The sequence below is a fragment of the Excalfactoria chinensis genome, chromosome 15, assembly GCF_039878825.1.
Source record: "Excalfactoria chinensis isolate bCotChi1 chromosome 15, bCotChi1.hap2, whole genome shotgun sequence".
Lineage (NCBI taxonomy): Eukaryota > Metazoa > Chordata > Aves > Galliformes > Phasianidae > Excalfactoria > Excalfactoria chinensis.
Window position 1 is genome coordinate 7,465,914 of NC_092839.1, and position 15,376 is coordinate 7,481,289.

At 50.9% G+C, this 15,376-nt stretch overlaps 1 protein-coding gene across 3 annotated transcripts in view; it reads right to left on the reverse strand.

The window, feature by feature from the left end:
* LAMA5 (laminin subunit alpha 5) overlaps positions 1-10,394 on the reverse strand; it is a 77,189-nt gene extending 66,795 nt beyond the window's left edge. For all 3 annotated transcript variants that reach the window (XM_072349792.1, XM_072349791.1, XM_072349790.1), the window contains exons 1-2: positions 10,009-10,394; positions 4,718-4,870 (exon numbers count right to left, since the gene is read on the reverse strand). In XM_072349792.1, the coding sequence (XP_072205893.1) occupies positions 4,718-4,870; positions 10,009-10,299 (444 nt within the window). In that variant the 5' untranslated portion in view covers positions 10,300-10,394. The remainder of the gene's footprint in view (positions 1-4,717; positions 4,871-10,008) is intronic.
* Between the last annotated feature and the right edge of the window lie 4,982 nt (positions 10,395-15,376).

The following is a 15,376-nucleotide window of genomic DNA, read 5'->3' on the forward strand; positions in this document are numbered from 1 at the left end:
CCCCACCAGCAGCCCTCTTCCCAGTGCCAGCAGCATGGCAGATGTGCCAGGCACAGCAGCTTCTGGGGAAGTCAAATGGCCCAAGTGAAATACCAACTACTCAGATGTGGAGAAGTGATTTTAAGCAGTACTGCTTCACGACAGAAGTAAACGTAACGCAGAATTCTAACTCATGCCACCCATGATTTACCTCAAAGTGATATTCAGCACATCTGTTCCCCTACAGCAACAGCGGTAACAAAGAAAAGGGGGAAAAAAAAAAAACCAACAATCTCAGTCTTGGCTGCTCTGGATCCTGGAAATGGGAACTTGGCACCTGACTTGGCAAGGGTGATGGATGGGGTGAGGATGGGTTTGTTCTTGCTGCTGGAGCAGACAGACCCCTGCTTGGCTAACAGCCAGGCACTCCCTGCTCACCTGAGCAGCTCTCACACAGCTTCTGGAGCCAGGAATCCTGCTGGAGCTGGCAAAAAGCACAGGAAGGGCTGAGAAAAGGCAAAAACCTCCCTCACCAGGGGGAAAAAGCAACAAAAAGCTGTTGGGGCTGGGTCAAGGGAACTGAAACTTTGAAAAAAAACCAGCCTGCACAAAGTTATTTCAAACAATAAAGGGGGAAATACAGTGGGAAAAGAATAATGCAGGCAGGCTCATTGCCAGCCCCAGCGCTGCTCTCACACTCGCACCTTCCCAGCTTTCCATGCCCTGCTTCCACTTGATGCTCAATTGGAAGCAGCAGTGCTCAGCAGGCTTCTATGTAAGAGAGTCCACGAGCTGTTCCAGGTGGGGGAACTGCAGTTTTGAAGCCTATAAGCAAATAGAAATCTTGATCTCCTTTTGGAGAACAGGCAATGACAGAGGACTCTACACAGGAGAAGAGACTGTTGCTTCAGCTGTTGAAAGCAAGAAGGATTTCTGCTCAGCCTGCTTAATATGCTTTATTTTTAATACTGCTTTTGCTCCGAGCCACAAAGAACTATTTGGAGGAAAAAAGGCCTTTGTTGGAAATTTTACGCTCCAGCCCCTTACTTAAGGTGCAAAACCTCACCATAAACACTGCTAAGCCCTCCTACCCCTTTCCCACAGCAGTGCCCCAACACAATAATGAACTGGGAGTCCTTACAGTCAATTGTTGATGATATTTTTATTTTTAAGTGAGAACTACATACAAAAATCCTCAAATATTGCCCCATTTTTGCAACACTTCCTGAGAAACACATGCCAGGCGGATACAGCACTGCATGGTCCTGGGACACAAGGAAGCTGTGCATTTGCTGGGTGTGTGCAGACAACAGGAATGCTGAAGACATCCCCACCAAGGGGGAAGGAGAGATTCATTAAGTTTCCCCTTAATAAATGGTAATAAATAAATGGCCAGGTAATAAACATCAGATTCATCTCTGTGCTGAAGGCTTTTGCTGAGGGCAGGTAGGAGAGCTCAGCCCTTTGTCCTGCAGGGCTTTCCCCCAGCTACCATCCCAGAGGCAGCCTGGTACAGCCCCCCTTTATTTTCATCTGAATGGAACAGCAACAGGAAGACAGAAAGTGAAGAGAAGGATTTCATAGCGCTGTGATGTGCCGGGTGCTGTGCTCTCATTCAGCAGTGTCCCTCCAGCATTAGGCCATTTCACCCAGTCCAGAACTTAACATTCATTAATGAGACACTGGGCCATTTCCTTCCTTGATTTCAGGCACTCCTTGCTGGCGAGCAGGGCCCTGCCAGAAGCTTACCCCTTACATAGAGGCTTTCAGACATAAATCTCATTCCTGACTACAACAAGCGTTATAATAGCTTGAGGCGTGTAAATCAAAACTCCCTGCAAAGCTTCAATCTGAGGCTCTGCTGTTCTCCAGTGTCACCGGGCTCTGGGGGTGGGGGGGGGGATGCGATCCCATCACTGTCTCACAGCAGTAATTAACCTCCAGCAAGCACTGGCACGAAGCTCCAGCTCTTGCACGACCACAAGAATTCCTTCTCCCCTGAGTTTACCATAAAGCACCAGCTATCCATAAACATCTCAGGGAAGGGCTGGCCTGGGTTCACCTTCATGCAAGGAAGATGTCAGTCCTGGCAGGACGCCAGCCATTCATGGCTCTGTGAGCCTCCTGATTTCTGTCAGCTCTGACTCAATCGACCTACTTGTAGAGGGGGGGGAAGTTTCCATCACACCCTTTCCTCCCCTCCACCCACTGCAGGATCACAGGGGACGATCTCCACAGTGACCATGAGTCATGGTCTCTTGTCCCTCTGTGAGCACAGCAGTACCACAATGTACAATGGTGTTCTCCCTGAGCATGGCATCCTCCAATTGTTCCAGCCTGTGAAACCAGAACCGTGCTCCATCATGGTGCTGCAAGTGCTGAATTTGACAGCAGACAAACCCATGCAGTCACCTGACCATTCATCCTAACCATCTTAAAGCATTAAGCACGAAGTCACGATTAAAAGTGAGAAAATAAAACAAGTTTTCCCTATTCAAGCTTCTACCCCCAGTAACTTCTAAAACCCACCTCACTTTGCTCCTTGGAGCCATTTGTATTATTTCTGGTTCCCAGGGCCAGGCCTGATCCCTCAGCATCTTCCCTTCCAGCTTTTTACCCTACAAAGATAAACCGCCCCTCCCTACAACAGCACACTGACATGGCACCAGCAGGATCGAATCAGACACCAACCCATCAGCAGATAACCAGGCACAACCTTCCCTTGCTGTGGCAGGAGCTTTGATCCGATTTTAACATCCCTGTGAGGAAAGCAAACTCCCAGCCAGCAAAAACAGAGCCCAACAGGCTGCTTAATTAACAGCCCCTCTCCCACTTGCCACAGCCTTGCCAAATGCTGCAGGAACTCGATTGCAGCCACTAATTAAGCAGTTATGGCAAAGGAGGGACAAAGGGCAGGGACACAGAGAAGGGAGGGGGCTGACACCATCCCATCCCATTGAAGTTCTTTGCCATGGCCACTCTGGGCACCAGCATTTCCCCAAAGGGACAAAAAGTTTCCATAACCATCAGTTCTTTAAATTAAACCTTAATTGGTCCAAGAGCTCCCAGAGGGTTACGTGGAGCAAGGAGAGGACTTGTTTGCCAGCCCAAAAAGAAAAAAAGCCCTGCACTCAGACATGCCTGTGTGGGTGTTACCTGCACTGTTTCACAGGTATCTGAGGAATTTGCAAACCTGGCTGCCAGGCAGTCTGCTCAGTGCTCACCCTGCAGACCTTGCTGGGTCACAAGAATCACTTTTTTCTTCCCCCCCTCTCTTTTCATCAGTCTCAACTTCAAGAAGAGGAAATTGATGATTTTGTAGCATTTCATTTTGTTTCTGTTGCCTGACCCACCAAAACAAAGGAGGGAAAAGCAAAGAACCGACTCTCCCCAGGAGTACAAACAGGTTATTACGGCAATTATGTGCAAAATGGGCATACATTAAGAGAAAGACACTGAGCATGGATCCTTTTGTACTCCTGCAGTAGGATCGCTGAGTGAGCTGTAGCCCCAGAGGATCTCCCTACCAGATGCGAGCTGTGCTACCAACCGCACAGCAGCAATAGTACAACCCCATCCCAGGGCACAGCGTGCAGAGACTGCAAGCATGCCCTACCTGCTGGGAGCCACCAGAGATGCTGCTGAAGCCACCTACGTTGGCTAAGAGGATTGGCATGCTGTTTGCTGCCTGGAAAGGCTGTGCCCACCCAGCTTGTGTGACACACAATGCCCCAGGCACCAAGGGACATTTGGTGGTGCTGTGTATAGCACGGCTCCAGACAGCTGCAGAGCTGGAGTCAGACCTCTGACAGAGAATGATGACAAACCAGCTTGCACTCCATTCAAGTGGATGAAAGCTGCCTCCAAGGTCAGTGCAAAGCTTCAGTGCCTGACAAGACTTGAAATCACTACAATCAGTGCTAGTTCCTGCATTAAGGGACACTCAGCCACTGCGCAATCTCAGCAGCCACATTACCCATCCCAGAGCTGAACCATCCCCAGCAGCACAACTGCAAGGTCCATTCAATACAGAAACACAGAATGCCCCAAGATGGAAAGGACACATAAAGATCACTGAGTTCAACTCCTGGATTCATGCAGGATCACTCTAAAATCAGATTTGAACCAAGCTCGTTATTCAAAGCATGGATCTGTACGTGACACACAATCCCTTCCCTATTCCTGTCTCCCTCCAAACAGGACAGCCCCTGGCAAGGTGCTTGGGGATAAGAATGGGGTATCCCATGCACCCACATCCCCTCTGGAGTAATGTCACACAGCAGCAAGCAGCCCCCATCCCTCAGCCCTTTTCATCCCTGGTCTGTGACCCCTCCCGTTCCTGCAGCATCAGATGGGGACATCTTTCCTAAGCCAAAGAAGGTCTGAGAGAATAACTCATTTCCAGAGGAATGCTTCTGTGACTGAATGGGAGCAGCAGAGGAGGGCTGTGGGCTGCCAGCCATCGCCATTACCATGTTAATTCCCTCCGACTTGCCAGAATTCCAGTCACCAAGCACTCACTGTCATTCTTTGTCTTTTAGGGAAAGATTTTCAGCATGGACTTACTGCTTTCAAATAACTTTATAGTTTTAACAGAGCCTCCTGCTCTGGATTAGATGAGGTTTCACCTGACCCTTCCAGCTTCCACCCATCCACTGATAAACCTGAGAAGAGCAGAAGGACAGGTCCATGCCAGCAAAGCACAGCCTACAACATGATTGAAAAGGCCTTGGGTTACCTGTCCAAGGTCCAGAGTGACGTTGACTTGGTTGAACTCCAGCCCACGGGACAGTGGGGGGCTCTGCCACCAGCGCTCCGTCCCATCGATGGCGTTCGTTATGGGATGTGCCTTGTTGCTGTTTGCTGAGGAGCAGATGTCACAGTACTGACCCTGAGGGAAAGCACAAAAAAAAAGCATTTAGCTGTGTCCAGGAAAGCATGAACCAAAGCAGGCAGGTACCAGAACAGCTCAGAATACAGCGTGAATCTATATATAAGCTGCTGGTATGCACCAACTTAAGCAGGGACTGAAAATTGAACATAAGAAAGCTCTGAAAACCCACAATAACCCAATGTAAAGTTCTGACTGCCCCAATAAGCACCTCTTCTGTATCTGACATTCACACCATGCATTGCCATTCTGAGCTCCAGTGCCACAGGGGCTGCTCTGCTGAACTGCCACTCACAGCCTTGGCAATACCCAGAGATCCCAACCCACACCATTCAGCCAGTGCTACGGACCCAGGCTGCCAGTTCTCCTGCCCAGCTCCCTGCAATCTGCTGCTCGTCAACCTATTCATTTCACAAGCATAGTCCTTTCAGCTCCATTTTCAAGTTTAATAGTGAGGCAGCCAAGACCCTCACACTGGTGATGCTGCAATACAAGGCCAGAAAGGGACGGCTCCTGCTGTCATCTGGCCAGGGACCTGGCTGCCATTGCACTCACAGAGCCTCTTGTCTTGCTTTGGTGGCTGTCAGCCACACAGGCAGAAAAAACAGCTCCACAACCTGAGCAGCCCCTGCTGAGCAACATCAGAAAAAGCCCTGAGCTGCTCAGGGCAACTCTTTCTTTCCCCTTGAATGGGCAACTGAATCTGACTCACCCTTAAGGAAGCCTGCAAAAAGCCCTGCAAATCAGGGAGTTATTTGGTTCATGGAGCATCACTTCTGTCACTTGAATTGCTACTACAGACAGCCCTTAAGGGAACTGTTGCAGGCAGTCTCCTTTTAAAAGGTGCAGCTATTCCCAGGCGTGCAAGCTGCCTCTCCCAGCTACTGCCTGCTTTAATATTACACCCATTGCACATTCTCAAGGCAGGCAGGCTCCTTCCTGCCTCCTCTATCCACACCCCTGCGAGGGCTGAGGCAAGGCAGAGCCATGGGGCTGTGATCCTCCAGCTGCCTCAACCTCTGCAGGAATTACACTGCAAAAGAAACGGAGAATTCCCCGCATTCTTCCCCACAGCCATGTTATTTGCGGGCAATTATGCAATGCAAATTGTGTCAAATAAACACGCCTTTTAATTAATTCCTCTGGAAACATGAAAATAGCTAATGGGGAAGTGCCAGGGCAATGAATGGGGCAGATGGAAGCACCCAGGTGGCCATGATGTACAGAGGGGAGCTCTGCTGAAGAGGGCAACATGCAGGGAAGGAGGAGGGAGAGCAGACCAGATAAAACTGACCCACTGTGAAGCACAAACCTTTAAGGGGAACCGGTGCAACAGGTTGTGTGGAAATTTCTACTGCACGGTAAGGTGGGGGGAGAAGCAAGGCAAGGTTACAAAACGAGGATAAATAACAAGAAAATCAAGCGTTTTCATACTTTAAATTCTTGCCACAGATGTGACAGCCATCTTGAACCCAAAGTTCACATGGACAGGTGACAGCCAACTCAAGGTTAGCAAGAGAGGACTAAAAATTAGGATCAGCTGCTACGCATTTGTAATGCTGATGTTATCCCTCCCCACGTTGGGCAGCCTGCAGGGTTAGCTGCCTGTGGGTAACGTGTCAGCAGCTGAGCCAGGTTTGCTGATAAAAGCATCACTGGCCCCTCTGCTCATTAGTTATTTTGTTAGAACCAAACCTAATCCTCATGTGAATCATTCCTAGCTATTTGTACTTTAAAGCAGCTCATGCTCCTGCACAGCATGCCAGGTCTCTACGGGGAGATGAGAGGGTCTGACATCAGCAGAGGATTTTAATTAAAAAGCAATTGTGAGCTGCAGGCTCCGGGGTGACAGCAGGCTCCTGCAGCAGGAGGGGCACAGACATCACCAAGGTATGTGAGGAAAAGAGAGGCTACAAGGCAGCTCAGAGGGTATAAACAGTCCACTATCAAAGCAAACTGTAACTGGAGGGAGATAAGGAGGGACATCTGAATAAAGGACAGCTTCCAGAGCTCTGCAAAGCCATTCCTCTCACATCAGTAGGAGCCATTTCCCCTACACACAAAGGCTGCCTGCTGCCCTGCAGGCATGCTTGCCCCCAGGAGAGCTTTGTGCTGGGGTACAGCCCTGCCTCAGTCTCATCCCAAAACCACAGGGCTGTGATCACAGGGCTGCTGGGGCAGAGACATAGGGCAGGAAATGAGAAGCAGGAGGTGCTATTCCAGATAAAAGTGTATGTTCACAAGCTGCTCCCAGGGCTATCCTCACAGCCAAGCAACAGCTCACAAAGCCAGGCAGGTGCTGTAGCATCTGATGTCTCTTTCACTGGCAATTACCCAGATGCAGTTAGACCAAAGAGCTCTAGTCCCTTCAACACAAGCATAGAAGAGGCTCTCAGAGGTTCCACTGCAGAGACCCCCAGGCTGCTGTTTGTGGGATGCAGAAAGATGAGGGCAGACAGCCACAGCCCATGCGTGAGCACAGCATAGCCAGGAGCCCTGCCAACAGGAGCCAAGCAAGTACTGAGCAGGTCTGGTACAGAGCAGTTCCAGAACTCAGCTGCTGTAAAACCTGGACAGGACCTCCCATAAGCACTGTGCTGCTCAGGCAGGTGCAACTCAAGAAGCAAAGGAGTGCTTTACAGCAGCAGGGTTTGGGGGAAAATGAGTTGCAGAGGAAGGCAGAAGTGCTGATTAACCTGCTGAAATGAACGAGGTTTTTAAATTTTAAGGTATGTATTGCTCCAATTAATGCTAGTAACTTCCCTTGTTGTTGTGCTACTAATCTGAAACCAGGCCACCATCCATAAACATGATTTGCTGGGAGCAGTGCCTCTGCAGAGCTACCATCTGCCCTGGAACAGACAGCTTACAGGCACCCTCAGCAAAGCTCCGTGGGGATAACAAACCTATAATATCTTTCCTTTGTCTCATCTTCAATAGATCAGTGAAAGGCAATCTGCATTAAGGTGGGACTGCCCGTGCTGATCAGTGAGTGGGATGAGAGGAACAAAGCTCCATAGAGGTCCTCTCAGCACACCTCAGCAGCGTTCTGCATCACATCCTCACAGCCTGAAAAGCCTCCTGCAGCTAGAGCCGCCGTCTTCTGCCAAAGAGCCCCGAATAAAGCAAAGGAAACTCCTTGAAAAGGTTCAGAGCCTTCCCACAAGCTGTGCCAAAAACACTGAAAGTGTCTTTAGGGCAGCATTACTTTAGAAAGTTTAATGATTATCGACATTTTTAGAGTATTAGGCTTTCAAGTCAATGAAAATTCTTTCCTGGAAGTCTACTACAATGCTGAGCGACAACAAGCAGAACACAGGATGGGCTGAGCTGATGGTTGCATTAATGCTACACTGACTCCTCAATCAAGCAAATAGCAATTCTCCAAAGTAACAGGCAGACCCTTGGGGTATCCCCAAGAGGCATTCTTCCTGATGGAGAGTCCATTTTCACCACAACCACACCATGCCCAGACAGCAGAGAAGGTGGATGGATGAGGGAAGGGGCTGGTGGGACAAGCAAGCACCAAGGACGAGCACACAGAGCTCATTACTGTCACCTCAGCGTACCTAAATAGAACACTTCCCTTCCACTTCCCCATTGCTTTGGTCATCAAAAGGGTGCTGAGTTCCCTAAGGGGGATGAATGAGGAGCTCTGACCTCTGCTCCAGCTGCCTGCTTCCTCCCCTCTCTGCTAGATGCTGCCTGTGGTCACGGAAACCTGCCACAAAAGGATTTTTCTAAAGTCCTCAGCCCAACCAAAGCCCCAGACTGGGGAGCAGCACTGGATCAAAAGGACTTGTGCAGAGCTGCATTGGGGACAGGAGAGGTGGGCATCACAGATCTGTGGCCAAGGACCCCCAATGAGTGGGGGGAAGGCAGGAGGATGTGACCCCCACAGTACCAGGGATGGACTCAGGAGGAGCTGCAGCCCCCCAGATGGCATAACTCATGTGTTGTACCCCAGCATCTATCAGCTAATGTGGCTGCAGCACGGGTGGACAGCAGCAAAGTAATAAATGCAGGCTCGCACCTACCAGCTTTATCTTACCCTCCTAGTTTTGCTTGGCACATTATTCACTTCCTTTTTTTTTTCCAACCACACATAGCAAGCAGTTATTCTTTACCTTTCCTTACTGCTTTCTGCTATGAAAATTCACGTGCACAAGCAGGATTACTTCGCTTAGGTCCCTGTTGTCTCCCAAAAGGGCTGGAGCTGCTCTATTTTACAGTGCAGCAGAATGAAACAGATCGCTTTAGAAAGCAGCAAAGCTCAGAGGAGCCCACGCCAGCATTTGCCTTCCAGTAACATCTTCAACAATTTCTATAACAAAGGGGACAAAATGTCACGTTGTAAACACTACAGCAGGAAAATTCCTAGCAGAGCACTGACTCAGGAGAATGTGGCCAGAATGAGAAAAATGCTTCAAAAGCTCATCCCACAACAAAGGCAGCCCTAACAAAAGGGCCAAGAAAGGCTCTGCATAAGGAGCCGCCAGATCTTTGCTTTTCATGACCATCACATTGTACTGCTGCTCTGCAACAGGTGCCGGGCATCGGGAGCCTCACAGCGACACGCAGCAGGGCTGGTGGTTACGGTGCAAGCTGCACGTGGGGGTTGAGCAGCTTCTCCAAGGGGAGAGGCAGCAGCAAGTCTGGAGCTCCTGCAACTTCCGCTCGTGGTCTACACCTGGTTTACAGTTCTACTTTCTTTTCAAGAGCTGTACAGCACCTTTTGCCCTCTCTGTTCCTAGCTGCGAGCTCCCTCTGCTCTGCTTAAAACGAGACCCCTGAGATCAGTCAACTGATAAACGCTCCTTCTTTACCTTCTGCTCATCGCAATCCCACACCGACCCCAAGGAACAGAGCTCGGACCCACGAGGCCAACCGCTCCCACGCTCTCCCCAGCGATCCCCGTGCATGCAGGAGGCCGGGGAGCCTCGCCCGTCATCGCACCAACGCGAAGCTCCGAGTCCTTTATAAATAACGCCATGGGAACTCGGCGAGCCGCGCTTCACGTGCACAGCCCGCAGCGAGCCCGGCAGCGGAGAGCACGTGGACGGCTCCGGAGGGGCCCGGAGAGGACCCCGCCCTCGGCACCCCCGGCATCCCCGACCATCCCCAGCTTCGGCCCCTACCTGAATGGTCTGGTTGGGGTCCCCCCCCGCCAGCGGCCCCCCCACCAGCTTGCAGTACAGATCCTCCACGGAGCGGCGGCTGCCGGCAGCCCCCGCCGCTTCCTCGCCGCAGGTGGCGGAGGCGGAGATGCGGGTGCCTTCGGCCAGGTTGAAGTAGGGCGGGTGGAGGCTGTGCCCGTTCACGTCGCCGGGGAAGGAGGCGGGAGGGCGAGCGGCGGCGGCGGGCAGCTCCGCTCCGAGTCCCAGCAGCAGCACCAGGAGCCGCAGCCCCCGCTCCGCAGCCCTCGCCATCTTCCCCGAGCCGCCCTCGCAGCAGGGAGGGGGCAGCGGCGTCTCTCCCCGCTCCCGTCCCGCACTGCGCTCCGCGCCGCCGCGCCCGCTCTACTTCAGCCCCAGCAGCGGGGAGGGGCCGCCCGCCCCGCGCCGCCTCCGGGGGCCCCGGTCCCGTCCGTCCCCCCCTCCCCAAACCCAGAGCCGGCCTCGCCCTGCGAACCGCCCCGAGCTGTGAGGAGGAGAGGCTAAATGGGGTGAAGGGATTCCCCCCCCCCCCCTCTATTTTTGTTTCTTTTTCCCCTAAGAAGAGGAAAAGAAGAATGAAAGGGACGGGATCTTCGCGGAAACAATGTGTCTATTGTAGCTGCGGGGCTGCGCTGCCCTCCTCCTGCTCGCCGGTGTTGTAGCGCATTAATAAACTCCATTAACCAATGGATTGGTTTATCTCCGGGAAAAGCTCTATTACTAATTAACAGAACGTTAAAAGGCCCCCGAGTCCCATTCACTCTCCTCAAGGTTTGCTGTTTGTTTAATTTGGACAGTGAAAAATCGTCCTTCTTTGCCCCAAAGGCAGGCAGCCCCCCTGGGGACTGGCTCTTCCTCATCACTCTGCTCCCGATGTCCTTCGTGTCCCCATGGCTCATAAGGACAGGAGCGCTGCCAGCACCTCCTGTACTGCCGAGGGAAGGCTGCTATTGGATGAACATGCAGTCATATAATGTCAGATTGCAGGAACCCGGCTGCCAGCAGCAGCACAGGAGGTGCAGGGCTGCAGCCCACATCCAGCTGTGCCAGCTGTGCCACCACAGCACGTGGTGGCCCTGTGTCATACCGGTGCAGGCAGCATGGTGCGAGGCACTGAGCACAGCTGCCAAAGCCATTGGGGCAGGAAGGATCCCCACAGGCATCCAAGTGCCTTTAACCCCTTCCTGCTGTCTGTCTCTTGGGAGATTTTTCCCCTTTACCCACCTTCATGCAAGGTCTTAATATGCAGCAGATGAAAAGGCTAAACAGAACCCTTGAAAACAAAGTCTTTTAGAAAGCATGGGCAGTCTCTGCCCTTTAAAGTGCACACTCCAATGGGCAGCTTGCTCTGAGGAGAGTGGAACGGCCGCCTCTGAGTGCAGTAATCGTTAACCAACATGGTTATGAACAGGAAACCAGCACTTTGCTGAGCTGGAGTTAAACTTCCTCCAACTTTATCAAATGCCATATTAATTAGCTGCTGGTACCCTATGGCGTCTGTGAAAACACCAGAAGAGTTAACCAGGAAAGCAGCTCACAGATTAGGGAAATCACTTTCTCCCACCCCCACGAGAGTTTCAAAGCAAAACATTGGGACCGCTCTAATATCCGTAATCCCTCTAGTGGCAACGCCGAGGCATGTAATTAATCACCCTTCCAAAATGCAATTAAGGAAAGTGAACCGTCCATCCAGAGTGAGATCACTGTGAGCACGTGGGTTCTGTGGCATGGATTCAGGCACAGGAGCAGAACCAAAGGCACATTGCACCACAGCCCTGGCCACCACTCAGCCGCTGGGAGCAGCACTGGGGCTGCAGGGATGGCACTGATGCTCCTGTGCTGGAGGTGCTGGAGCAGAAAAGACTTTTCCATTCCAATGCAGCCCATTACCACTGAATATAGAAAGAACGGGAACAATCCGGCCTCTGGTGATGCTGTTCAGATACTGAGCACATCGCCACAGCCACTGCAGCATCCAAGCTCTGCTGAAGTCTATTTTTGCCTCCCTATAGTCTGCAGGACCACGAGGAGCTTGCCAGAAGCCTCCATTGGAAACACAGCCTGAATCTTACCTGAATTAGGGAACCCAGTGCTTAAACCTGAGCAAAGATTCAGCAAATTACAACCAACACGTTTTCCATACCCACATCCCCTCTTACCCTGCGGTAGAAATGCAGAGAAGTGGTCACAGAGTGGAAGCCTGCTGAGTAATTCAGAAGTAATACCAAGAAATTACCTGGCTTTGTAGTGTTTATTACATAGAGAAATTAAATAAGGTGCTCTTTGCTCTGGGAAAAAACAACATATGTCCAATGGAAGAGGAGCTGTGCCTTACTTGTGGTGTTTCCCAGCAAGGTACTTCTGCATTCAGAGCTGTCAGTGTCTGAGCCAAGAGAAACAGCAGAGCATATGGTTTCTGTACCATGCATTATGTGGGGTCAGGGACTCGTTATCTTAAGGAAGATTTAATTACTTTTCTGCTGCTCTGCCGCAAGCAGTGTGAAGGAATGCGTTTCCTCTGTGCTGACCTAAGAGCACTGCGCTGAGATCGCCATTTCCATGAACACTTCCTGACACGGGGCAAGACACGAGAGCAGCTCCTGGGTGCTCGGAATTGATCCCACCTGAGCTGGAATGGAACCAACACAAGCTGTAGGAACAAGCAGCAGCCTTCATCTCCAGCTTTATCACTGTACACGCTTCACAGGCTGTACCTGAGAGGACTGCAAAATAATACAAAGCAAAACAAAACCACCATTGGGTTTCACGTCTCCTGTCTCCAGGATTGTGTGTGCTTGCACAGACCCCGTGCACACACAGACAGCTCTGCAAACAGCACGGAGACTCAGAGTACATCTTCCCGTCTGTGCTTCGCATTGACAGCTCAATCACAGCGGTGAACCCTCCTGCACACAGGGACAGGGCTCTGTTTGCATCTGCAGTGGGAAACTCTCTCTGGAAGGCACAAGGGGTTTGCTCAGGGTCTGTTTCACTTGCTCAGCTTTGTTTCTTGGAGAGCAGAGAGGAGAAGGATGGTCACACCGCTACAGCCGTCACCTCCAGTGTTCAGCAGTCAGCTTCAAGCACAGCTCTACTTTCAGTTTTTACAGTGTTTTAAAAGACATGAAGTTAAAAATGGTTCAGACCAAAGCAGAGTGATGGGGTGCTGCTGCAAGGAGCAGCTCCAGGAGAGGCAGCGTCCTTTGGATCTTCTCTGAACTAACCTACATCGGGCAAAATGCAAAACCCCAAACCCTACCAGCTCCACGTAATCATTAGCAAGAATAGAATCAGGACACATCTGGAATTAATTGCTATTTTATTCCCTTTGTAGAATCACTTATGTATCTTACCTGTACTTCCTTTACAGTGTCCCCCATTTTGCACTGATTCAGATTTGGAAAAGCCTGTTCTGGCCCATGGCTGCTGGGTTTGCTGTTCCTGGGTAGCACTTCTTACATACCAACAACACATCTGCACATCACATGGTCCCATGGCCCAGCAGGACGTGTTACTCTACACCAGAGAATTCAATCCACGTTCAGGTCAGTCTGTACCTTCCCTGCCATCGGATGGTTCCAAACCCTCCAAAGCCAGAACAGGTGTTCCATTCATGCTGCCTGCCTATCTGGCAGGAACCCAAACACTTTTTCTTTGACAGCCTGAGCTCTGTGTTGCTCTGGAGAGCACTGAACACACATACACACACGCACTGTCCCCTGAGCTTGCTCTAGGCTTGGTCACCATCAGCAACATGTTTTTCTTTGCACAGATCAAACGAGAAATCAGCTGCTTTTATGTTACTAGCCACATCAAGCTCAGATGTACATCACAGCTCTCCCTGCAGCTCAAGGGCTGCAGAGGACTCCATGGTGTCAGCAGCCATCAGCTCAGATGGGCAAATCCTTCCAGGAGGACATGGAGTTATGTCACACTGCAGCCATGGAGGGAGTGAGGGATGACCGAATGCACTCAGGATGGAAACGAGGGCAGTGCTGATGTGTGCACTCATGTGTGAGAGGCCAGCAGGGTGCAGGCAGAGAGCACGCCCAGAGGTGGGACACATCCAGCACTGCTAACTGGAGCCTGGCTCCAGCCAGACTCAGGGAATAGGACTGGTCCTACTACGTAGCTCCAACTTGTTGGAATGGCTGGAGGTTCGTCCTCCTAGGTTTGTCCCTGTACCCTGTGGCTGTGTGTACATATTCTGCAGGCATGAGGTCACTGCTGTGCCTTGCTGCCCCTCAGAAACACTGCATCACATCCCAGTCTGCAAACTGTAGGTGGTGATTCCTAGGGGGGAGGATCTGCAGGGATTTCAGAAAGAACTCTTAGCATTGCTGATGCACATACACACTTCTTTTTTGTCACTGGAAAAGGAGTGATTTACAGCAATAAGGATTGCTTGAGTGCAATCTACTGCATTTCCCTTCCAGAGAGCTGCTGGTGTCACAAATAACTCTGAAAACAACAGGTCCCAACGTCCACAGCTAACACTGCAGAAGGAAGAACTAACCTGGATCTGCAAAGCAAGACAGCAGTGATTGCTGCATTGTCTGTGCCCTGAGCTGTGCGTCCATCCAGCCTGAAAGCTGCAGGTGACAAGCAACAGATTCCAGCAGCATTACAAGCACCAAGCTCACCCTGCAAGAAGGAACTAAAGGAAGCAGAGAAGCCACATTCTGGCTATAAGGCTCTGCTATTTGCTCCTCCCCAGCAGCTTTTCTAATTGTTCTGCACGTGTTTTCCCAGATGAAATGAGAGCAGTTGGGTCTTACAAACAGTGCCAGCTGCTAAAGAAGTTAGATGCAAAGTCTGGGAGAAAATAAATAAATAAATAAATAAAAATTAAGGATTTCTGCCCTCATTCCTTACAAAGCAGTTTTTGAACGTGGGAAATAACATCATTCCCTGACCCCAAGAACTGGAATGGCCCATCCCAGTGAGTGGCACTGGTGTGAGGAGCTTGGTATAGCACTGTGGGGTCTGAGTGTCATCTCAGTGCAGGTGGAGATGGGCTCATGCTGAATCTCCACTTATTTCAGAGCTGGAAAGGAGACTGGTTACTACACAAGACCTTCCATAGGGCATAAGGCAGTGCTGAATGGCAGAGCTCAGCTCCAGCTGCTCATTGTGAGCTCTGCCCATGGAGAATGCTTGCGTTTTTTGAGGGAGGGGGAGAAGGGGGAGGGATACACTCAGTCCAAGCACAATATTGACAATAAACTCCTCTCTCTGAGATTCCCACTCCTACTCCGTGGGATTTGGAGAGGGTGAAAGCATTGTGATGAAATATTAGTGTGAGTTGCCTTGGTAACTGCCCAGATGAAGCCCTCTTACATTCACTGAA